Genomic DNA, 25,181 nt, shown 5'->3' with positions numbered 1-25,181 from the left:
TGCCCAGCGTGGAGAGCACAGGTGACCACGCAGAGCTCATCAGCACAGGTAACCATGATGGAGTCCCAGGATCACAAAAGAGCTCCAGCATGGACAGAACGGGAGGTACGGGATCTGCTCACCATATGGGGAGATGAATCAGTGCTAGCTGAACTCCATAGCAGTAAACGAAATGGCAAAATATTAGAAAAGGTCTCAAAGGCCATGAAGGACAGAGGCCATAACAGGGACGCACAGCAGTGCCGCGTGAAAATTAAGGAGCTAAGGCAAGCCTACCGCAAAGCCAGAGAGGCAAACGGAAGGTCCGGGGCAGAGCCGCAAACATGCCGCTTCTACGCGGAGCTGCATGCGATGCTAGGGGGTGCAGCCACCACTACCCCAACCGTGTGCTTTGACTCTGTCAATGGAGAAACACGCAACAGGGAAGCGGGTTCGGGGTACGCGAAAGATGATGATGATGATGATGAAGACAATGAAGATAACTCACAGCAAGGAAGCGGAGAAACCAGTTTCCCCAACAGCCAGGATATGTTTATCACCCTGGACCTGGAACCAGTAACCCCCGAACTCACCCAAGGCATGCTCCCAGACCCTGAGGGCACACAAGGGACCTCTGGTGAGTGTATCTTTGTAAATATTACACATGGTTTAAAAGCCAGCGTGTTTAATGATTAATGATTAATTTGCCCTGGCAATTGTGGCCAGTACATCTACTGGAAAAGTCTGTTAACGTGTATGGGGATGGAGCGGAAATCCTCCAGGGACATCTCCAGAAAGCTCTCCTTGATGTACTCCCAAAGCCTTTGCAAAAGGTTTCTGGGGAGGGCTGCCTTATCCCGTCCGCCATGGTAGGACACTTTACCACCCCAGGCCAGTAGCACGTAGTCTGGAATCATTGCATAACAAAGCATGGCAGAGTATGGTCCCGGTGTTTGCTGGCATGCAGACAACATCAATTCCTTATCTCTCTTTGTTATCCTCAGGAGAGTGATATCATTCATGATCACCTGGTTGAAATGGGGTGATTTTATTAAGGGGACATTCAGAGGTGCCCTTCCTGCTTGGCTGAACAGAAATGTTCCCCGCTGTTAGCCACGCGGTGGTGGGGAGGGGTTAAGTGATCATCCCAGAGAATTGGGTGTGTGTGTGGGGAAGGGTAGTTGGGTTTGTGCTGCATGTTAACCCGGAAACCCCAGCCCCTCCTTTTACATTGCAAACCCATTTTAAATGGCCAACCCAATGGGTGCTTGGTATGGGAAATGAGGGCGCTGCTGTTTGAAACCATTCCCACATGTTATGAAGGTTAAAAAAGCCAAAAGACTGTGGCTTACCATGGCTGCCTGCAAGCTGAAATCTGTTGCCTGGCATTGCGTGAGTGATCTCTCACACCAAACCGGCAGGTCCTCAATATAAGAGGAAAAATGCGACCTTGTAACGAAAGCACATGTGCTGTGTAATGTGAACAGCAAAATTTAACGTGAAAGAGTGTACCCATTGTTCTCTAAAATGTGTCTTTTTTAACCACTTCTCCCTTCTCCTCCACCAGCTGCAAATGTTTCTCCTTCGCAGAGGCTAGCAAAGATTAGAAGGAGAAAACGGCGGACTCGGGATGATATGTTCACGGAGCTCCAGATGTCCTCCCACGCTGATAGAGCACAGCAGAATGCGTGGAGGCAGTCAATGTCAGAGTGCAAAAAAGCACAGTATGAACGAGAGGAGAGGTGGCAGGATGAATCGCGGGCTGAACAGAGCAAGTGGCAGGCTGAAGACGATAGGTGGCATCAGCTTGCAGACAGAAGGCAAGAGTCGATGCTCCGGCTGCTGGAGCATCAAACTGATATGCTCCAGCGTATGATTGAGCTGCAGGAAAGGCAGCAGGAGCAGAGACCGCCGCTACAGCCCCTGTGTAACCAACAGCCCTCCTCCCCAAGTCCCACTGCCTCCTCACCCAGACGCCCAAGAACATGGTGGGGGGCCTCCGGCCACCCAGCCACTCTATCCCAGATGATTGCCCAAGCATCGGAAGGCTGGCCTTCAATAAGTGTTAAAGTTTTAAACTGCAGTGTGTCCTTTTCCTTCCCTCCTCCCCCACCCATCCCGGGCTACCTTGGCAATTATCCCCCTAGTTGTGTGATGAATTAATAAAGAATGCATGAATGAGAAGTAACAATGACTTTATTGCCTCTGCAAGCGGTGCTCGAAGGGGGGAGGGGAGGGTGGGGTGGTTGGTTTACAGGGAAGTAGAGTGAACCGGGGGGGAGGGGCGGGGGGGAGGAGGGTTCATCAAAGAGAAACAAACAGAAGTTTCACACCGTAGCCTGGCCAGTCACAAAACTGGTTTTCAAAGCTTCTCTGATGTGCACCGCGCCCTACTGTACTCTTCTAACCGCCTTGGTGTCTGGCTGCGCGTAATCAGCGGCCAGGCGATTTGCCTCAACCTCCCACCCCGCCATAAATGTCTCCCCCTTACTCTCACAGATATTGTGGAACGCACAGCAAGCAGCAATAACAATGGGGATATTGGTTTCGCTGAGGTCTATCCGAGTCAGTAAGCTGCGCCAGCGCGCTTCTAAATGTCCAAATGCACATTCCACCACCATTCGGCACTTGCTCAGCCTATTGTTGAACAGGTCCTGACTACTGTCCAGGCTGCCTGTGTATAGCTTCATGAGCCATGGCATTAAGGGGTAGGCTGGGTCCCCAAGGATCATGATAGGCATTTCAACATCCCCAACGGTTATTTTGTGGTCCGAGAAGAAAGTCCCTTCCTCCAGCTTTCGAAACAGACCAGAGTGCCTGAAGACGCGAGCATCATGTACCTTTCCTGGCCATCCCACGTTGATGTTGGTGAAACGTCCCTTGTGATCCACCAGGGCTTGCAGCAACATTGAAAAGTACCTCTTGCGGTTTATGTACTCGGTGCCTTGGTGCTCCAGTGACAAGATAGGGATATGGGTTCCGTCTATCGCCCCACCACAGTTTGGGAATCCCATTGCAGCAAAGCCATCCACTATGACCTGCACGTTTCCCAGAGTCACTACCTTTGATATCACCAGGTCTTTGATTGCCCTGGCAACTTGGATCACAGCAGCCCCCACACTAGATTTGCCCACTCCAAATTGATTCCCGACTGACCGGTAGCTGTCTGGCGTTGCAAGCTTCCACAGGGCTATCGCAACTCGCTTCTCAACTGTGAGGGCTGCTCTCATCCTGGTATTCTGGCACTTCAGGGCAGGGGAAAACAAGTCACAAAGTTCCATGAAAGTGCCCTTACGCATGCGAAAATTTCGCAGCCACTGGGAATCATCCCACATCTGCAACACGATGCGATCCCACCAGTCTGTGCTTGTTTCCTGGGCCCAGAATGGGCGTTCCACGGCATGAACTTGCCCCAGTAACACCACGATTTGCACATTGCTGGGGCCCGTACTTTGTGAGAGGTCTACGTCCATGTCAATTTCCTCATCACTCTCATCGCCGCGCTGCAATTGCCTCCTCGGCTGGTCCTGGTTTTGCTTTGGCATGTCCTGGCTCTGCATATACTCCAGGACAATGCGCGTGGTGTTCATAGTGCTCATAATTGCCGCGGTGATCTGAGCGGGCTCCATGATCCCAGTGCTATGGCGTCTGGTCTGAAAAAAGGCGCGAAACTGATGGAGGGAGGGAGGGGCGACTGACGACATGGCGTACAGGTACAGGGAATTAAAATCAACAAAGGTGGCTGTGCATCAGGGAGAAACACGAACAACTGTCACACAGAATGGCCCCCCCAAAGATTGAACTCAAAACCCTGGGTTTAGCAGGCCGTTGATTTCATGGAGGGAGGGGGAAGCAAATGAATACAGAACAAATCTGGTCCATCTATTTTTTACATCTTAAGCTGGCAGCAGACGGTGCAGCATGACTGATAGCACTCGGCATCTTTTGGGTGCTTGGCAGAAGATACTGTACTACGACTGCTAGCCATCATCGTCAAGACGGTTCAATAGGACTGCCGGCAGGACTGAGTCTCCGGGAGACAAAGCATGTCTGCCCAGGTGCCTCTGATTGAACTGGAATACGATGATGACGGATACCAGTCGTAATACACCATCTACTGCCAAAAGGCAAGGGGCTGCTGCTGTGTAGCAATGCAGCCCCACGTCTGCCAGCACCCAGATAGCCGATGAAGGCTACCAGTCATACTGCACCGTCTATGGCCAAAAGGCAATTAGCTGCTGCTATGTAGCAATGCAGTACCACGTCTGCCGGCACCCAGATGACATATGGTGACGGTGAGCTGAGCTGAGCGGGCTCCATGCTTGCCGTGGTATGTTGTCTGCACAGGTAACCCAGGTAAAAAGGCGCGAATCGATTGTCTGCCGTTGCTCTGATGGAGGGGGAGGGGCCTGATGACATGTACCCAGAACCCGCCGCGACACTGTTTTGCATCATCAGGCATTGGGATCTCAACCCAGAATTCCAATGGGCGGCGGAGACTGCGGGAACTGTGGGATAGCTACCCACAGTGCAATGCTCTGGAAGTCGACGCTAGCCTCGGTACTGTGGACGCGGTCCGCCGACTTCATGCACTTAGAGCATTTTATGTGGGGACACACACAATCGACTGTATAAAACCGATATCTATAAAACTGGCTTCTATAAATTTGACCTAATTTCGTAGTGTAGACATACCCTTGGACTTTTTCATTGTGTGTACCACATCAAAATGGAAAGATTATCTCAGGGACTACAGCTTTCCATACCTGCACAAGCCCCTTCCATTTGCAATCACACAAGAGCCCAAGAGCAGCTATAGGAATTGCTTATGTAGAACAGCAATAATAAGAAAGTACTTAACGCTCTCCACTTCCCAGGTGGCCTATTTTTTCCCCACAATAAAGAGGGTGGGATGACTTTGTGGCCCACCATGCTTCCCTCTGAATCATTTGCCCGAGGCAAGGCCAGCATGTACTGTCTTGCAGGGCTTGTGTGGCTGGATAGGCTACAAATAACTTTTTTTCTGAAATGTTTTTGGAACTAAAAATATATATATGTTTTGTTTGTTTCCTTCAGTTCATCGGAAAACTCGCACGCTTTGTTGCTTGTGGGGCCAGCTCTCTCTTCAGCTGGCAGGGTTAGATTGGTTCAGCAGGCACTTAAATATCAGGGTGTCGGATGCCCTTGAATGAGTGAGAGGGCACAGACGTACTGCTGCTGAAAGTTATTTTCTTGTTGGACAGAGGGTTTGCAATGGTTAAACACAGAAATTAAAACAGGGTTAAAAATTAATACAGATACTGAAAGAGAAAATGTTTAATTCCAGCACGTTCGTGAAAACGTGTCCTGAGTCAGAATGTAGAGAACACTGGCTACTTCTACAGTGCCGCTGGGAACGAGCTTCCGAGCCCGGGTAGACAGACTCGCACTAGCTTTGCTCAAGCTATCATGCCAAAAATAGCAGTGTGGACATTACAGCTCCTGTGGAGGCTCAGACTGGCCACCCAAACTCAGACCCATTGTGTCTAGTGGGCTTGGAGTCAGGCGTTTAGCCTGAGCTCCTGCTGGAGCCCAAGCATCCACACTGTTATTCTTAATGCGCTAATTTGAGCCCCACTAGCAGGTGTCTGTCTGCCCGGCTTGGAAGACATGCTCAAAGCTGCAGTGTAGACATACCCACTGAGACAGGCAGGGGTATCCTCATTTCCCACTATGAGTTTACTTCACTCGGTCCTGCATCATAGAATAGATTCCATGGGATTGACTTTCCCATCACATCAGTTTTACACTGGTATAACATCCGTGGACTTCTCTTGATTTATAACAGCATGAGAGAGAAGAGGATCAGGCCCCAGGTCTTTCTAGAATAAGGATAGGCAGTGGGGATTTAGCACAGCCATGTATATTTTTATGTATATTCCTATTTGTTGGTGGAAGCATTCTGCTTGATCTTTATTTAAGGTAGAGCCTAGCACAGGGGTGGACAAACTTTTTGGCCTGAGGGCCGCATCGGGTTTCAGAAATTGTATGGAGGGCTGGTTAGGGGAGGCTGTGCCTCCCCAAACAGCCAGGCGTGGCCCAGGCCCAAGCCCTCCCCCTATCCGCCCCCCCCCCCGCTCCCTGTCCCCTGACTGCCCCCTGCCACCCCATCCAACCCCCCTCTCCTTCCTGACTGCCCCCCCCGGGACCCCTGCCCCATCCAACCCCCCTGTTCCCCACCCTCTGACCACCCCGACCCCTATCTACACCCCTGCCCCTTGACCACCACCCTGAACTCCCCTGCCCTCTATCCAAACCCCCCGCTCCCTGCCCTCTTACTGCGCTGCCTGGAGCACCAGCGGCTGGCGGCACTACAGCCACGCCTCCTGGCTGGAGCCAGCCATGCCACCGCGCAACACAGAGCACCGGGTCAGGCCGGGCTCTGCAGCTGTGCTGCCCCAGGAGCTCACAACCCCGCCACCCAGAGCATTGCGCCAGTGGCGGTGCTAGCTGAGGCAGCAGGGAAGGGGGAACACCAGGGGAGGGGCTAGGGGCTTGCCTCCCAGTCCAGGAGCTCAGGGGCCGGGCAGGAGGGTCCCGCGGGCTGTAGTTTGCCCACCTCTGGCCTAGCAGAAGTATGTTTCAGGCAGCGCAAAACCTCTTGCCTTCCTTCTGTAACAGAGTTGTTTTGCCACCATTTTCACAGCAATATTTCTCTATGCTATAGGCATCTGAAGAGTTTTGGTACCCAGGGAAAAGTTGCAGTCAGATTTGCACCTTGTTATGTCTAGGTTTTTTTTTCCCTACAATGTTGTTCTTTCTATTTATTGAATGAATTCTGAAAGCAGCAATCTTGGTTATTTATATTATAATCTGTCTGAATTCTGCTGTTTTCCCAGTATGTGGATCTTCCAGTCTTCCTGTTGTCTGTGAATAACTAAACATGTGTGGCATTAAGAAGAAGCTGAAATTCTCTATGTCCTTCCACATTTCCAGGCACGGCCTTTCCATAAAACTGTGTGAGCCTCATCATGTGTGCAGAGAAGCTTTTGGCTACACATGCTGTTCCTTTTTAACCTACCACTTCAAGCTGAATTGGAGAGCCAAATACAAAAACTAGCACTCAGGGTTATCCGTGTGGCCTTGCGACAGTCCCTGGAGGATTTAGGGCTTGTGATGATGGATTACACTGATCCATTAAGGTAGTAGTCTTGTCTGTGAAGGATGTAATTGTGGCCTTGTATCGTGCCGTTTCTGCAAGTTTTTGTTTGTTTAGAACATAGTGGTGTGTAATAGCACACGTCACAAAGGAAATTGCTTATAAAGAATGTTGCAGTAAATGTGTCAGGAACTTGGTAGTGTATAGTTGGGATAGTTTTAGTCTGGCACCACACAGAAATATTTAGGATAGGCTTAAAAATACAACCTAGAGCTTTTTTTCATTTGTAATGTTATATATTGTCTTCAAAAGTCTGACAGGGAAAAAATGGCTCATGCTGATTTTTGCTTCCTTGTGGTTCATCAAAAATAATCTCTGATCATACATTTCCACAAAATATTTCTGGGTTGTCTGGTTCCGGCTCATAGTTACAGGAAAAATATTTTCCTTTACCTGCAGTAGCACTGGCTGAAATAACCAATGTTCTTCTTCATTACCAGAGTTTGTACAGCTAAACACAAAGAACATTGCTTGACTGTTTATTCTTTCAAGCATGGTATTTACAGTTAGTAGAATGGTAAATGTTATTTCAGGAAAAGGAATATGGAAGCCCATTCTGTGTTTGAAAGGCAGAAATAGGCACATTATGAAAACAGAACAAGTGTTAATGGCACATAACTATTTAAGAGGAAAATACAGGTTTAAACCTACCTCATATGTGTACACATATTCTCTCTCCTTGGTTATTTTTATTACAGCAGTGTCTGGCAGCCCTAACCAAGATTGGGGCCCCATTATCCTAGGCACTGTGCTTTATGCTAAACATGCAGTAAGAGATAGTTCCTACCCTGAAGAGTTTACAATCTTAGACCCGTCAGAGGATGGAGAAAGGAAATATTTACAGATGAGGAACACATGCATATACATACAGTGTGTGTGTATGTGTATATATATATATGTGTGTGTGTGTGTGAGGAACACATGCATATACATACAGTGTGTATATATATATATGTGTGTGTGTGTGTGTGTGTGTGTAGAGAGATAGATAGATATACACATATACAATGTAGATATATACACACATATATAATATAGATGTCCTGGCTAACAGTATGTGGATACAAACCCAGAGTCATCTCTATCAAGACAGATCTTCAAGTTAGTTATACATCATTTGTGACATACAGACATCTTCAAATATTTCATAGTTAGGTGTGTGGACCTCAAGGAGACTGGAAAAGGAGGCTGGGAGTGAATGTATGTTGAAAAAGTTGTGAGGAATCTCTGATCACATCTATTGGCATTGTAGTGTTGCATCTTTCATTGGTGTTATCTCGATTTCAGTCAAAAGTGTGAAGTTTTACACATGGGCATACAAAGGAGAGGTTAGGTTGTTTGGCTGTCTTACAAAATAAAACAATGAATTCTCAGTAAAGCAGATGGGGATGAAAGTGAGTACTTTAGAGTGAGGAAAAATTAAGAATACTATGCACATTACCAAATATTATAGGAGCCTTACATTTTCTATGCTTGGTCTCTGCCAAGAGGTGAATTGTTTAAGGCCTTTTATGCCAAATCCTTTCAGTTTGTTTGTAAGTTTTGCAAGGGTGTGAATAATATTTCCCCATTTAAAACATTCTCTCCATACATTTTTAGACAGGACTACAGAAAAAATGGTTTAAGTTTGAAACTTGACACGAACAAACTTTCCACTGAGGGCTAATGTCTTTGCTTGATTAGTAAAATGTTGGGTTTGGTTTAAGGCCAGAAGGAACCACCACGTAATCTAGTCTGACCTCCTGTATATTACAGGCCACTAGCAGCATCCCCACACAAAATAAATAGCATTTTGCAATTGACTTCAGTGGGCCTGGTGTCTTAGGCCAGATCATCTCCTAAATAAACATCCTGTGCATTGGGGATTGAATCTTCTTGACCCTAGCAATACATTAGTTCTTCTTCAGCTTACTGTCTGCAGTAGCTGCCAAATGAGCAGCACCTGTCCCACAAAGTGAGAATAGTTGGAGGATCTGCATACTTGCAGATTCTCTGACCCACCCCAAAATCCTCTCCTTTATGATGAGGTGCAAGGGACTTCTTTGGTGGTTTCCTTAGGGTGCAGAGGTCTACTGACTGTCGGGATTACATGGACTATGACTCATCATCCTCCCTGTGTAGCATAACCATGTTGATTCCATTGCCTTCGTGACCCTTCTGAGCCATGGAATGAGGGCAGTGGCCAGTTGTGGCAAGATGAAGAGCACAAGCATACGTGGCTAATGATGTACACATTCTTCAAAACTGACCTTAAATTTAAACACTCAAAACTTTAAAACTACTGACCTGCTTCTCTTCTCAATTGGATTTTTGGTACATTACTCTGAGACTTAAATATCAAGCCAGATTCTATTAAAATAGATTTCAGTATGCTTGTTTGTAATTATTTGGAACATTCAGATGCACATTGGAAGCCTTTCCTTTGTTTTCATTTTCTTCAGTTTATATTTAGATTGACTTAAAACCAGAGTGGGTATAAGAATAGTTGGAGTTTATAAAATAGTGTGGCTCTCAATCAATCAATCTTAGCTGAGTTCAGATGGTGTCAGGACTTGTTGATTCTAAGCATCCGTGACTTTAAAACCATCAGGCTGATTTTTTTATGTACTTCACTTAATCCGTCTCAAGGAGAACTATAAAGCAAATCAAGTTTAAAGAAAATCAGCTGAATATTTTTGAAGTTATTCACAATTTGGTCTTGGCTTCACTAGGAAAACAAAGGTTTATTTTCAACTCAAGTTAGCTAACTCGAGTTAAAATCCTCATGAAGATAAGGCAATTCATAGTTTTCATAGGAATTAGCAAATTGAGTTAAAGATTGTCTGCCTAGCTCCCTGGGAATCCCACTGAAGTCAGTGAGACTGCATAAGTGGAAGGATCTGCACTAATGGATCCCATTGCACGATCAGGGGCTTAGATTGGTATACACGTCAAAAAATATTCCAGAATACATCATTTGGGTAGATGATAATAAAGGGATTGCTGGAGTTGTTGAGGTTGCATTGATGTAATTATGTAATATTTAATTCAGTTGAAATTTGTAGCCAAATACCTGAATTGGGACTCGCTGGAATATAGGAAGCTTTTCTACTTTAATGCCACAAGGTCTTACACGAGGGGCGTGTGTAACCCATGTGATGCTCTGTCCTTCTCTACAGACCCTGTAACCAACTGGAAATTAATGAACCTGCTACATCCTCAGCTAAGAGCCATGTGGCTTTTAGGTCATGCAGCAGAGGCTCATACACTAAGTATCAGAGGTCCTAGGTTCAATCCCACCTGCTGACACCTTGTTGTCAGTGTGTTATACTTGGACACACCAACCACTGCCTATCCTGCTACTCTCCCCCCTCCCTGAGCATATAGTGGATTTTGTTACATCAATACAAACTCTTGTTTTGATTTGACAGTTATGAAAAATCAAACAAATTGAGCAAAAACCTCACAGAATCTTGGATCAATGAAACTGAGTCAGGAGAAATTAGCAAACTGAATACTTCTCTGTTGAATATAAACATCAGCCACAGAACTAATAATGCTTTAAAGTCATTATTTAACTGACACAAAACTTTGAAATCCTTTGTAAGAACTAAGGTGTTTTAAGCCAATTTCACAAAAATCTAGACCAGAGGTGGGCAACCTGCGGCCCATGGGCCGCGTGCGGCCCATCGGGGTAATCTGATTGCAGGCCGCGAGACATTTTGCTGACGTTGACAGTTCGCAGGCACGGCCCCCCGCGGCTCCCAGTGGCCGCGGATCGCCACCGTGGTTGTTTTACCTTTTGAAGTTGATTTTGTTTTTAAATCCATTTTAATTAGTATCCTTTTTTTACTTATGTTATCATTGGGATATCAATTGCTGAGAAAACAAAATGAATGTTTTTTAAAATGATTTTAAAATAATCTCACTCTTATTTATTTTTTTAGCTCTGTGTTCTCCAAACAGCTCGTTTTTCTGTGCTTTTTTAGAGATTATAGTGTTATGAGTAAAAATGATACTAAATAATCAGTCAAAGACTTTAATTACAAAAGGAAAAATATGTTAAAAATTTTCCCATAGGAAAATCATGCAGCTTAGATCTCAAGTCTAAGAAGACTTTTTAATAGTAGTATTGTTCCATATGCTTCCTAAGATCTCATCCCAAAACAAGTGAACACATTTTGTGTGTGTGAAGATTAGCAAACTTCAAGAACTATTTTTTTAGGCTGACAGAAAATTCCCCTAACATACAACAGATTTTTTGTATATTATTTTTCTTCAGAATTTGTCTCTTCGATGCTTGCTCCTTTTTTCTCACCATGTCTTCTAAGTCAGAGGTTCTCAAACTGTGGTCCGCGAGCTCCATTCAGGTGGTCTGCGGATAGTTTCCTCTAAGGTGCGCACCTGGGCAGCCGCATACGAAAGAATGAAGGGCCACAAACCTAATTAGTGGAGCTGCACAGGTGTGGCTCCACTAATTAGGTGCCTGGACCCTGGAGAAGACGCACTTGTAAGTGAAGTGGTGGCCTTGGGGGGAATAGCAGGTAAGTGGGATGGGGCAGTGGGGTGAGAAGAGGGGGTGGGGGAAATTTGGGATGTGCAGGGCTGCGGCAGCCAGAGAAAGAGGCAACTTTCCCCTGCTCCAGGCTGCGGCTGCCGGGGAGAGATGGCCATCCTTCCCAGCCCCAGCTCACGGGCTGCCGCAGCTGGGGAGAGAGGGAGAGACCCCTCCTCCTTCCCAGCCCCAGCTCGGTGGCTGCCGCGGTGCGGGAGACCCCTCCTCCTTCCCAGCCCCAGCTCGGGGGCTGCTGTGGTGGGGGAGAACCCCCTCCTTCCCAGCCCCAGCTCGGTGGCTGCCGCGGTGCAGGAGACCCCTCCTCCTTCCCAGCCCCAGCTCGGGGGCTGCTGTGGTGGGGGAGACCCCTCCTCCTTCCCAGTCCCAGCTCGGGGGCTGCCGTGGTGGGGGAAACTGGGCACCTCCATTGCATTAGAAAGGTAAGACTACTGATATTAAAATATGATTTGTGTGCTTTTATTTGTAGAACAAAAAACATTAATTATTATTAAGGTTTTTTTATATAGCGCTTTTATCCAAAGCGCTTTACAATAGTTAGCTAACGGTACAAACAACATTTGGAAAGATCATTAAGTGGTCTGCTGAGACCCTCAGCAATTTTCAAGTGTTCCGTGCAAGAAAAAGTTTGAGAACCACTGTTCTTAGTTGAATGGAACTCCCCTAGTGTTCCAAACCCACACCGTGTTTGAGACGAAACAAAATACCTGTTCCTATAAAAATATGCAACAGGAAGTGATACTTACTGAATACCATCTTTGGACAAATTCTGAGACATGTTCAAACTTCTTAGATTCTAAATGGGATCAAATTATTCTCAAACTTACCATCTGTGAAATTAGAGTGGCAACTCTGAATGTAGTTGTCCTTACAACACCTCTGTGAGCTAAGGAAATACCATTATTTCCTTGTCACAGCTGGGGAACTGAGGTGCAGAGAGGCTAAGTGGCTTGTTCAAGGTCACACAGGAAGCTGTGATGGAGCAGAGAATTGAATCGGGGTCTCCCAAGTCCCAGGCTAGCATCCTAACCACTGAACCATCCTTCCTTGCTAGGCTTGCTCCCTGCGGTTCACCTCAAGGTAAAACTACACCTTACCCGGATGACACGAGGATGTTACGTTGTTTTAGCGATCTTATTGTAAAAACACACCTATTTTTCCTAGTGTAGACAAGGGCAGTGGGGCTCCACAAGGGCTTGAGAGTTCATCCACGTGGATCCAATTGCAGGATTAGGACCTATGTGAGTTTAACATGCTCTCATTCTGATTTGTTAGCATTTTATAATCACTTTGCACTAATACAAATGACAGGAAGGCAGTAAATAATCTGGCCCAAAGGCCCAGGGATAAAATCATGGTACCACTGAATGGGAATTTTGCCATGGACTTCAGTGGAGCCAGGATTTCACCCAGATCTTTAGCTGTGGGTGGGGAGTAAAATGTGACTTTAAGACGTGTTTGCATTCCTTTAGTCCTGGGTCCATCCCAGAGCCAGTTACATCCCCATTATAAATTAGAGCAACTTTCTATGCCAGTTGCCAACAACTTCCAGGGACTGTTGTGACAACCAGGGATCATGAGGGCCTAGTGTGTCCCAGCCTTGTCGTCTGCGCCAGCTGCTGAGTGACAGAAGTGCCCATCTCTCAGCTCCTCTTCACCAGAGGACCCCCTTTCTGCAAGGGCAATCCTTAAGAAGCTTGATTTGCTGGGTCTTTGTGCCAGCAGCTTGGGGCAGTTTTTGTCCCTAAGTGTTTATCAAGCTCCAAATGGGGTCTTTAGTACATGGCAAGAGACATCAAGGGAAGGTTGATTTCAGCGGATGTCCTTGTAATCGCTTTAGGAAATTTTTCAAAATCAGCTGCTCACTTTCGCTGTTTGAACTCAAAATCTGAACAAGAAGGCTGTTAACAAGTTCTGAATCGCTCTGTTATGTTGAAGGAACCTGACAAAATGTATGCAACACGTGACTCAGCAGTAATTACAGTCTGTGGATTTATTTTCTTCTTCCACGTGTCATGCTTAATATGTCAAATTTACATACAGTATTTCAGCTTCAGATCAAATGTGTTGCCTACTGCAGGCTAAGCAAATTGCTGTTTTTCAGCCCAGGCTGTACTAAACTAAAAAGGTGGTTTCTAGGTTCTTTTGGAAAACTAGCTACAATATATCTGTCCTTTATAGCATTATGGTTTAGGGCTTTGAAATAGCGAGAGCTAGAACATGTTACAGATATGAGGGTACCTGAACCTTAGGGAGTAGCAAGATGAATCTTAAATAATTTCAGACTCATCATGTTTTTACAGTACTTGGTTATATGTCGTACTCTAGCAGTGACAGTTTTGAAACGAGGACCTTCAATCGACTAGTTCATCCAATTATCAGAATTGTAAGTGAATGGAGCTGAGTCAGAGAAAATGCATCTGGAAACACAGCAGCATGCGCTATCCCTATTATAGTTTGGGGTGTTCCAACGTCCCCATTGTAAATGCAGTTGTTGAGGGTTTTTTAATTTGGCTATAAAAATTCATTACAGGTTGAAAATTGTCAGATAAATGTCCTATGTCAGTACTCATTGTCTGCCTCATCTACTTTGCCCTTCGGAACAGAGACCAATGTCTCAGATGTGGGGCAAATCTTTTAAAAAATAAATAATTTAAGTAATTGGGTTGATGTATTTTTAAATTAGAAAAAAGCAATTTCCCCTCTTCCTCAAAATGGGTCACTGCCTGTAGATTCTTGGCATGCCACTAAACTACTATATAATATATAAAAATATATAATAATAAACCCAAAGCTTTGCAGATTATTAGTCTGTGAAGTAGGAAAATATTTTAACTATTTCTAAAACAAAATATTTAAAAAGATGAAATATGAAGGTTTAAAAAAACTCCCCTACTGCTTTTCAGAAGTACTTCATGCATAAATAATGTAAACATATTATGTAGTCAATAGAATATCAATAATTTGCAATTTTGTGCTGCTCTAATGATTTTCTTCCCCTGCAATCTCCTTTGTAGTTAATAGCCCACATACGGGAATCTTGACAGATCCATAATGCGACACATGTAAGTGGGGTCGAGGAGTCCTTATTAAAGAAATACTTGGTGCATGGTCTGCATCTGGGACTTCTGCTATTAGCTGGTATCCCCCCAAAGTTGTATTTCTAGATGGCTTTTCATGGCTTTCATATCATGTTCCATAATAGATCTCCTATATAAAGTAAAATAATACACCAGGGGCCAATGCCTAAAGGCTGCTTAAAGGATGGTGAATGTTACATATTGGTGAGGGGGTGGAGAGGAATGTGAGTTGTGCAGCTTACATTCTGTAGGGGCAGAAGGGAAAAGATACAGCAGAAAAGAAAGTGTAACATGCTGGCAGCTTTCCCTTCACAGTCCTCCCCCCTGCCCTCTCGCTGTGTGATGCACATCAATTGATAACCCCTATCTGATCCAAAGGAGTGGTCACCAGAGTGATTGGGGAGGGTTAAGGAGGTGAAGAGAGGGCCAGAACCAAGTCCCCAAACTGGTGTCTTCCTCCATAGCCCTGTTAGATGATGGGAAATGCAATCACCTGGAGGACTCCCCTTGCAATCCGATTGCTGGGTGGAATTAGGGGCAGAATCTTTAGCCCTGTCTGTCCAACTCTGCTCCCGGATATTTGCGGGTTCTTTAACTTTTAACATATGTCAATAACAACGTGATAAATGCCTTATTTTTGCAGGGTTATTAATGAATCCCCCACAGGATTCCAGTTTGGAAGATGACATGTGAGGTTTCAACCTGGGAGCCACTTACAGAATGTGGGGGTGGGAGTGTGCGGGAGAATCCATTAATGGTTTTAAAATTAAAAAGCACTTGCCCTCAACCCCCCAGGACAATTAAACAATACAGTTTTTATTTATAGGGCACCCATGTAAATGAAAGCCACTGGATCATTAAACACAGAGTAAATGTAAGCAACACGGCCTGCTAACCAGGCCTGTCAGAACAGGTGCAGAAATGAAAAACAAGACACACACCAAAGCCCCATCCCAAATGCACATAAATAAAATATCCCCTTCAGATGAGGGGTGCCTGAGTTAATGTTGGATTTATTTCCTTTTGTCAGTGTGTATCTTCATAATTTTTTATGAGAGAGAGAGAGAGGGGTGGGGGGACCTTTATGTGAGGATGCCTTTAATAGGTGCGATTAGGTGACAGCTGGAGCTATGATTGCAGCACGTACAGGCGTACTGAAGCCAGCTTTAATATAGATAGCACGAGTACCAATAGCAGTGAAGCTGTGACAGCAGGAGCTTCAGCACGGGCTGTACAAGCGTGCCCAGGACCCTGAGTACTTCAGCACGGGCTAGCTACCTGAGCAAGTCTGTGCTGCCTTGGCTTTGCTGCTGTTGGTACTCACACTAGCTAAATTAAAGTTTGCTTGGATATGTCTACACGTACTGCAGTTACTCAATGTGTTGACATGATTCTATGATCCTTAGAACAGTTTTTGGTCTGTTATATCTGTGTAAATCGGAATAATTCTACAGTGGAGTTACTCCCAGTGTATCCTTGTGTAACTGAAATCAAAATTTTGCTGACTAATTTCCATGGGAGTTCTGCTGGAGTGAAGACGGAACAACCCAGGCTAATACTGGCAATGGTATTAGTGAGGCTGAGCAACATGCTTAAGGTATTTCCCCCCCCTGTAACTATAGCACCTGAGCTATGAAGTCTTAAAGACTATTTTGGTCCAAATTCTGCTATAATTTACTCACCTTGCAGTTCTACTGAAATCAGGGCTTATAACTTTGCTTTTATGTGTAGTGCTTTGCATATACTAAAAGAAAACCCTACATGTCCACTGTTGCCAACTCTCATGATGTTGTTGTGAGTCTTGTGCTAGTTGGTGTTTTTCTGGTAACCCCAGCTCCTAGAGTCATGTGCTCATTTGAGAATCTCAACTTTTTGGAATGAAAGTTTCTAACCTTCATGGTGGTGGAGGAAAGCTTGAAACGTTAACCCTCAGGCTCAAATACCAGAAGGCAAATAAAAAGTGTCCCAGATTTTTTTCTGAGATCTCACTCTGTTTTAAAAAACAATTTTCATCATTCTTTGTGGTCAGACTCATGAGCATTGAGCACTTGGGGTTGGCAATTGTACTGCTCTTTAGGCTTCTGAAGTACTGATTAATGTTGTTAGTTATTTCTATCCTGTCATAGTTTCATAGGGTGGGTGGTGTAGAAAGCTAAAAGAAAACACATTGTTCTTGAATAAAGCTTACAGTGTAAGTCTCCAATCCCACACTGAGCACCGTGTAGGCACAAGGATCTGCCCATGTAGAGTTCAGTACAGGACTGGGACAGGACTTGTCTGTCTTCACCTTCTTTTCCCTCAAGCACCTTGTTTGTTATTGTCCCACATAATGTTACATTACAGAAGAACATAAGAATGGCCATACTGGGTAAGACCAAAGGTCCATCTTGCCCAGTATCCTGTCTTCTGACAGTGGCCAATGCCAGGTGCCCCAGGGGGAATGAACAGAACAGGTAATCATCAAGTGATCCATCCCCTGTCACCCATTCCCAGCTTCTGGCAAACAGAGGCTAGGGACACCATCCCTGCCCATCCTAGCTAATAGTCATTGCTAGACCTAGCCTCCATGAATTTATCTAGTTCTTTTTTGAACGCTGTTATAGTCTTCGTCTTCACAACATCCTCTGGCAAAGAGTTCCACAGGTTGACTCTGCGTTGTGTGAAAAAATACTTCATTTTGTATGTTTTAAACCTGCTGCCTATTAATTTCATTTGGTGACCCCCCCTAGTTCTTGTGTTATGAGAAGGAGTAAATAACAGTTCCTTATTTACTTTCCCCACACTAGTCATGATTTTAGAGACCTCAATCATATCCCCCCTTAGTTGTCTCTTTTCCAAGTTGAAAAGTCCCAATCTTATTGATCTCTCCTCATACAGAAGCTGTGCCATACCCCTAATCATTTTTATTGCCCTTTTCTGAACCTTTTCCAATTCCAATATATCTTTTTTGAGATGGGGCAACCACATCTGCACGCAGTATTCAAGATGTGGGCATACCATGGATTTATATAGAGGCAATATGATATTTTCCGTCTTATTATCTATCCCTTTCTTAATGATTCCCAACGTTCTGTTAGCTTTTTTGACTGCTGCTGCACATTGAGTGGATGTTTTCAGAGAACTATCCACAGTGACTCCAAGATCTCTTTCCTGAGTGGTAACAGCTAATTTAGACCCCATCATTTTATAGTTGGGATTATGTTTTCCAATGTGCATTAATTTGCATTTATCTACATTGAATTTCAGCTGCCATTTTGTTGCCCAGTCACCCAGTTTTGTGACATCCCTTTGTAGCTCGTCGCAATCTGCTTGGGACTTAACTATCTTGAGTACTTTTGTGTCATCTGCAAATTTTGCCACCTCACTGTTTACCCCTTTTTTCCAGATCATTTATGAATATGTTGAATAGGACTGGTCCCACTACAGACCCCAAGGGAAACACCACTATTTACCTCTCTCTGTTCTGAAAACTGACCATTTATTCCTACCCTTTGTTTCCTGTCTCTTAACCAGTTTTGACAGGCCTGGATCCTTCCATTTTATTGTTTGTATTGGGGTAACACCTGGTTATGGACCAACATTCCATTGTATAAGCAGAAAAGGCAGTCCTGTCCCAAAGGAGCTTAACCACAACAATTGACACAGTGGAGACAGATTGCTGTGCCTGTGCGGAGCCCCATTAGTGTCCCACACACTCTCAATTGCAGGATTGAGGCCTACGATTCTAAGCAAAGCACTTCACAGCAGGGCACTCTTTAAATTTATTCTGTAAAATGCCTAGCACATTTTGAATGCTCTCTAAATAATGAATAATGAGATAAGGCGCAAGACGTGGTGCATACAAGCAGGTAAAATATAAGGATAAGCTGGGCTTAATGGTTTTAGAGAGACAAATTCTGTGATTCCATCTTATGGCACGTAAGTGCTGACATGATAGAATTAATCACCACTCTTTTAAATGGGATTTCCATGTAGTTAACATGTAGTTTCCTATAAAATAACATACATCATTGCATGGTCCTGTGCACTTAACTCCTATCACCATTCCAGGGGGAACCTAGCTGTATATATAGTAGGTCTATTTTCAGTGCTGTGAGTTTTGTTTTACATTAAAACAAACAAAAAGAAATTAAATATTAAAACAGTAAGTGAAATCAAATCAGCTTCTGGCACTGAAGCTTGGTAGATGGTAAGAGGAAATTTTAAGATTTCACTCACTTATATTAAATTGCAGCATTATAATATGGACATTAAATAGGCTGTCTGACATGAACACTGAAAAATTATTCTATGAAATTAAATCTTAAGGGTTATTTAATGAGAGAGACAAGGTGGGTGAGGTAATATCTTTTATTGGACCAAATTCTGTTGGTGAACAAGACAAGCTTTGGAGCTACACAGCTGTTCTTCAAGTCTGGGAAAGGTATTTAGAGTGTCACAATTAAATACAAGTTGGAACAGATTGTTAAGCATAAGAAGTTAACACATGGTGCAAGAGACCATTCAGGGTGAGGTGAGCAATTAACATCTCTGCTGTTACAAGACTAAGGCGTTATAGATTGTTGTAATGAGACATAAAACCAACGTCTCCATTGAGTCCATGATGTTTAGTGTCTAGTAAAGTGATGAATTTAAGCTCCCAGACTTGTCTTTAGAAGGTGTCGTGCAGGTTTCCTTTGAGGACGAGGACTGGGAGGTCAGATATGGAGTGATTGTTTTGTGAAAAGTGTTTGCCTAGGAGTGATAGTGTGTTTTGTCTGGTATCATTTCTCTGTGTGAGTTCATTTGAAAGCATAATGATAGTCTGTTTTCACCTCCACAGTTGTTGGGGCATTTGATGCACTGGATGAGGTACACCACATGTTGTGATAGGTGCGTGTAGGACCCATGGATCTTGAAAGGTGTATTGTATGGGGTATTAATCATTGTAGCCATGGAGATATGTTTGCGGGTTTTGCATTTGTTGTGATGATAGGGTCTGGTGTTGCTCTGAATTGGTGTGTCCTGGTCTGTGGCGAGCTTGGTGAGGTTGGGGGTTTGTTTGAAGGCCAGAAGAGGGGGTTTGTGAAAGATTTTTTTCAAGATGTGGCCCCCAGCAGGTAGGGGTTGTAATTGTTTGATGATATCTCATATGGGTTCCAGTGTGTGGTGATAGGTGACAACTAGGGGTGTGCAGACAGTTATGTGTGTGTGTGGGTGTGTGTTTCCCTCAGTATTGAATCAGATTCTCCCAGGTATTTGGGTGGCCTGTTCCTTGATGTGATCTACTTCTCTGGTGGAATGTCCTTGTTTTGTGCAGGTGGTTTTAAGTGTTTTAAGGTATGTATCCTGCACTTTCTCCCACATAGCATATTCTGAGTTATCTGAGTGCCTGGCTGTAGCTAACAGATTTCTTGGTGTGTCTGGGGTAGTGACTGGATCTGTGAAGGTAAGTGTGGTGATCCGTGGGTTTCTTGTATATAGATGTCTGTAGGATTCCATTGTTGAAGCTAATCACGATGTCTAGGAAATTGATGCGGGTGTGGGAGCATTCTGAAGAGAGTTTGATGGGTGAGTGGTAGTTGTTGGAAGCTGAGATGGAAATTTATGAGGGAGTTTAGGTAGTTTGTCGAGAGGATGAAAGTACTGTATCATCAATGTATTTTAGGTATATCATTGGTTTTGTGGTGCATTTTTCCAGTGTTTTTTTTTTCTAGAGATGAGTCGTGAAGAGATTGATATATTGGGGAATGTAAAGTTGTTATGGGTAAGAATGAAATGGGTGAGTGTAGCGATGTGTTTGGGGTGGATATCTGAGGATTGTCCATTGTCTTGTAGATATTTGAGGCAGACAGCGAAGCATCATTGTGAGGGATGTTGGTGTGAGGTGACATCCATGATGGCAAGGATGATGTTCTGAGGGAGGTTGTTAGTGTTGCAGTGTTTCTGGAGGAAGTCAGTTGTGTCCTGGAGAGAGCTGGCCCTTTGTGTGGTGAATGATTTGAAGATGTTTTCTATGAGTCCAGATAGTCCTTCAGTAGGAGTGTCATGCCTGGGTTCCCTTTTTTGTGTATCTTGGGAAACCTGTAGAAGGTTCCTGGCTAGGTTCATGGGGGTGAGGTTGTAGAGTTTCTCTTGGAGTTGTTTGGGGGAAGGATTTGATGCTATCTTTAAATTCCTGTGCGAATTGTGGCGTGCGTGGTCTTCCTTGAGTTCTTTATAGTAGGTGGTGTCAGAGAGTTGTCCATTAGCCTCATTGACATAGTCATCATGGTTGAGGACTACGATGGCACCTCCTTTGTCTGCTGTTTGATGAGTAGCTGGTGGCTGTATAGCTTTGGTGGAAGTGAAGGTGGAGAGATGGTGGTGGATGTGATGTTTATGAAGGATTTTCACTGTCAGTTATTTTTTGCCTGAAGCAATCAATGTAATGATCAACTGAATGGTTTTGTCTGTTGGGGGGTGTCCAGTCAGTTGATTCTTTTTTTTATGACTTGTCAATGGGAACATGGTAATTGTGGGTGGTGTCATCTTTGTTGTGAAATAATTTTTTGTGGTAGAATTGGAGAAAAATTTTTAGTCCTCCACATGTTAGTATAGTATGAGGTTCTGTGATGCGGGAGAAATTCAGTCCCTTGGCAAGTATAGCTAATTCATCTCTGGTAAGGTGTACTCTTGATAAATTAATGATGTTGCGGTGTTGTGTAGTGTCCAGGTGGCAGGTCCTAGCATCTTGGTTTCTCTCAGAAGTCTTTTTTTTTAAACCCACTCTAATTTAATGCAGCGAGAAATATAGCACAGCTATGACTATTAGCATTAAAGTTGGAAAAAATAGCTCAGCTACTCTTCCGAATTTCGATTACATTTTGGATTCCTTAACAAGGAGTACAGAGTAAAGGGGAGATGGTCCTTTAAAAAAATTCTCCTTGGGTTCCTGGATCTCTTCATCTCTGCATTCACAGTACATATACACATTTTTAATAAAATGTAATAATTAGTGTAGACCGCACCTCCACCAACAGGTAGTGCTGTTTCTTTATTTTAGGACTAAGTTGCTGTCTTGTTTTGATATTACGTCATTGTATCTGGTCAGGGGGTTTATCGAAAGATAGTCCTGCATGTGTTTGCTGGAGTTGTTACTTGCAATAAATCCTTTTATTTCTATAAGTGAATATTCTGGTATTGGCAATCGTCTAGTTGGATTGGCTTGTAGGTTAGAAGGGAAAAATATTATAAACAGTGCAGTGGGCAATTCTACTTTTGAGTCTATCACATCTTAAACCCATGTTGTTTTATATGATTATGTGAAATATGAAAATACATTTTACATCTATTCTCTGCTGTGATCACGTGCATAAGAACAAACTGTCATAGAAACGAGCAAGCTATCTTTCCACATGTGTGTACAGGAGAGGAACCGCGCAGGTTTAGTTTTCTAGCAGTTTTACAGTTAATATAGGAGAAAAATGTTGGCAGAGCACGTCATGTTATAAGGACAGCAGAATTTACGAGATTCTGCCTTTTAACCATTATAAATCTGTATGTATGCAGTTCTGATTTTGGGGGCTGCTGCCATTCCCCAGTTCTGGCAAACCTGGTCAGTGTTTTAACCCTTAAATAGACCTATATGTGAGAGCTTGCTCTCTCTCTGCTGTCTTTGATTTACTGTCTTGAATTGAAAATACACAAATAGGGCCTGATCCACAGCTCCCGAGTCTTTCTGTTGCCTTCAGTGGGCTTTTAAACATACCTCTAATGCAGGACTTGAAAAAATTTACTAGACTCCTATTAGCCAGGGGCTGATGCAAAAGAAGGGGGAAGCCTGCCAGCAAGGTCCAAACCACAACCCTGCAGAGAAGGCCAACCCTGCTGCCAGGGTTCCTGCCAGAGAGCTCTCCATAGACACTGATTTAGGAGCTCCATTGACTGCTAGCTGCTGTCGTAAGAGTGAAGTAGAGCTGGAGTGGTGTCCCCTGTTTTACTCCTCCCCTCTCCTCTTGGCTGTTGCTGGATGTGGTGAAAGTTGGTCTGTTGTTCTGCCCCAACCTGTGGTTCTTTTTTGATGAGGGGTCGCCTCTTCCTTCCTTTCCAACCCCATGCATGCATAGCTACAATGCATGCCCCTGCTTAGAGCTTTGCCAAGCAGGAACAACAGGAGCGCCCACCCCATGCATTCCAAAATCATGAGATTGTAACAATAATACATTTGGGAGTCTTTTTCTTGGCCTTCTGGTAGTTTTGGAGCCTTGGGAGGGGGGGTCACATTTTCAAGCCTTTCTCCACAACCTGAAGGGCTAGAAACCTCCTTTTTCTTTTTAAAAAAGAAAGCTGAAATTTTCCCCATAATCCCCTGACTCCAAGCACTGAGAGAGTTGGCGTAAAATTGTGAGAGGTGGCAACACTGTGAAATGAAAATGATTCTTATCAGTTTTGTAGCTGCCCTTGGGGGTTTTGTCATTCACCCTTGTCCACTAGCAAGAGAGACAAGAATGAAAAAAATACAACCCCTACTTTATCATTTAACATAGTTTAAAAACACACAGCGCCTCCCCCTCTTTCCCCTTTGTAGTTTCCACTCTTACAATTCTGCATCGCTGCTGCTGACAAGCCAGAACCCTCAAGCAGTGCCAGAAATATTTTCAACAAAATATATATCCTAGAGACACACAGGACTCCGAATAGAAAACAGTATTTGAGCGTGTTTAAAGCTATCTCTAGCCTTTTCTCCAAGGTGTCAGATTATGATACATGAGGTCTTCTTTCCCTGTCTAGCTATGTCCTCTGCCTCCAGCCCTTTAACATTTTAAGGCAGCAGTGTGCGGTTTTATTATGTTTTATACTTTCATCTCCTGCAGTTTTCCCGGTTTCCCTCCTGGAGTCTGTATGGCATGCTAAGTCATCACGTCTCTAATGTAGTGTAATTTTCACCCTGCATTCCCTATTTTTCAATGTCAATTGAACTTGGCAGAGGAACAGAGGGTTGTCTTCTGCCCTTACAAGATCATCATTTCCCATGAAACCACAGAAATTTCTGTTTTAAAATAAATAAAAAATCAGAGAAATCTGACCTAATTTGCCAAGGATACAGAATGCATTACTGCGTGCCAACATTTAGAGAAGCAACCAGATGGGTGGAAAATATAGTAGGTAAGGAATTTGAAAGTGACAGTTAAAAACAGAGCAGAACAGAGGTTAAAAAGGAGATGCTTTTCCTGGATTTTTCTAATTTACTAACATGAACAGGAAGGTGTTGGTTTTTGAAAACTTGAACTTGCCAAGTGCTGTTACCTACATTATTATTTTTAGAAATGTTTGTTCTTTACGTTCTAAAAACAGGCTGACCTGATTTTTTTTTTGTTTGTTTGTTAGTTCAAGCACATTTGTTACAGTTTAAATCACTTATGGGTTTTTCTGTTTGGAAAGCAAAAATCTCAATAATTGTTTTTATTAATTTGCTTTATCTAGAGCTGGGCAAATAATCAAAAAACCCAACACCCTGTATATGTGGATGTTTGATTCAAAGAATTTAATGAAATACGAATATTCGTAAATTATTCTCCTGGTTCTAGAAACTAGGTGAGTAAGAGGGGAAAATAACAGAATAATTTGTTACTAAAATAATAAAAGTTTGATAAATTAATAGAATATTATTCAGCCAGCCTTAAACTATTGGCCGCTCACATATTTGTAGTGTATCACACTGTGATACCTACATCCCAATACAAAGATTTAAGTCACAGGAGAGGACAGTGAGATCATAATTTTATTTTTATTTTTTTCTGTCTTGGTCTTTTTTTTAGACGTTGGATGTGTTTTATTTGATCTTGGAAGGATTAGATTTTTATTGGTAAATGTTGATTTCACCGTACACACGCAAACCAATGACAAAATATTTCCATCAATAATAATCAAAATTTACATATAGGCAAAGTAAGAAAAATGCTGCTTGAGGACTTACTGGAGTTTGATTTAAGTCTATTTACTTTGTATATTTTGACATGTGATGTTGACAATTTGTGTTTTAAGCTTTAACTTTTTGAATCTCAACGTCTACTGTCATTAAATAATTGTTAGGCACCTCCCATAATTTCCAATCTAAATTGATACAAATTGGAAAAAATGCTTAAAAATAAATATTGATATCGTCTGTCAAAATTATAAAAAATAAAAATCAAATTCTGCCAAGCTTTGATTGATTATATTCCTTTTTAGCTTGTGTGTTATGGCCCCAATCCTTCAAACACTAACACTTGTGTGTAAATTTACACTCATGAATAGGCTCATTGAGTCAGTGAAACTTCTCACATGCTTTAGGTTACTCATTTGCATAAGCATTTGTGGATCAGACACTAAGATGTCAAATTGTGGAATTACATTTAATGTCATTTTATCT

General features: G+C 43.5%; 3 protein-coding genes across 4 annotated transcripts in view; 2 read left to right on the top strand and 1 right to left on the bottom strand.

The window, feature by feature from the left end:
* Positions 1–25,181, bottom strand: part of SCML2 (Scm polycomb group protein like 2) — a 186,212-nt gene that overhangs the window by 4,432 nt on the left and 156,599 nt on the right. The gene's annotated exons all lie outside the window — the stretch shown is intronic.
* RAI2 (retinoic acid induced 2) overlaps positions 1–25,181 on the top strand; it is a 67,912-nt gene that overhangs the window by 38,723 nt on the left and 4,008 nt on the right. The window lies entirely within an intron of this gene.
* On the top strand, positions 55–2,153 carry LOC135980019 (uncharacterized). Its single transcript, XM_065580115.1, has 2 exons — positions 55–616; positions 1,547–2,153. Exons 1-2 carry the CDS (start codon positions 55–57, stop codon positions 2,140–2,142), a joined length of 1,158 nt encoding a protein of 385 aa, XP_065436187.1. The 3' UTR covers positions 2,143–2,153.

Source organism: Chrysemys picta, chromosome 1 (genome assembly GCF_011386835.1).
Source record: "Chrysemys picta bellii isolate R12L10 chromosome 1, ASM1138683v2, whole genome shotgun sequence".
In the NCBI taxonomy this organism is placed as follows: Eukaryota; Metazoa; Chordata; order Testudines; family Emydidae; genus Chrysemys; species Chrysemys picta.
Note: the sequence above shows the minus strand (reverse complement) of the source record. Positions and strands in the feature narration are given on the sequence as shown.

Excerpts from the sequence above, each read along its gene's own strand:
- LOC135980019 (XM_065580115.1), top strand. The coding sequence starts at position 55 with ATGATGGAGTCCCAGGATCACAAAAGAGCTCCAGCATGGACAGAACGG. Across the intron at positions 617-1,546 it reads GGGCACACAAGGGACCTCTG|CTGCAAATGTTTCTCCTTCG; the intron begins GTGAGTGTATCT and ends CTCCTCCACCAG.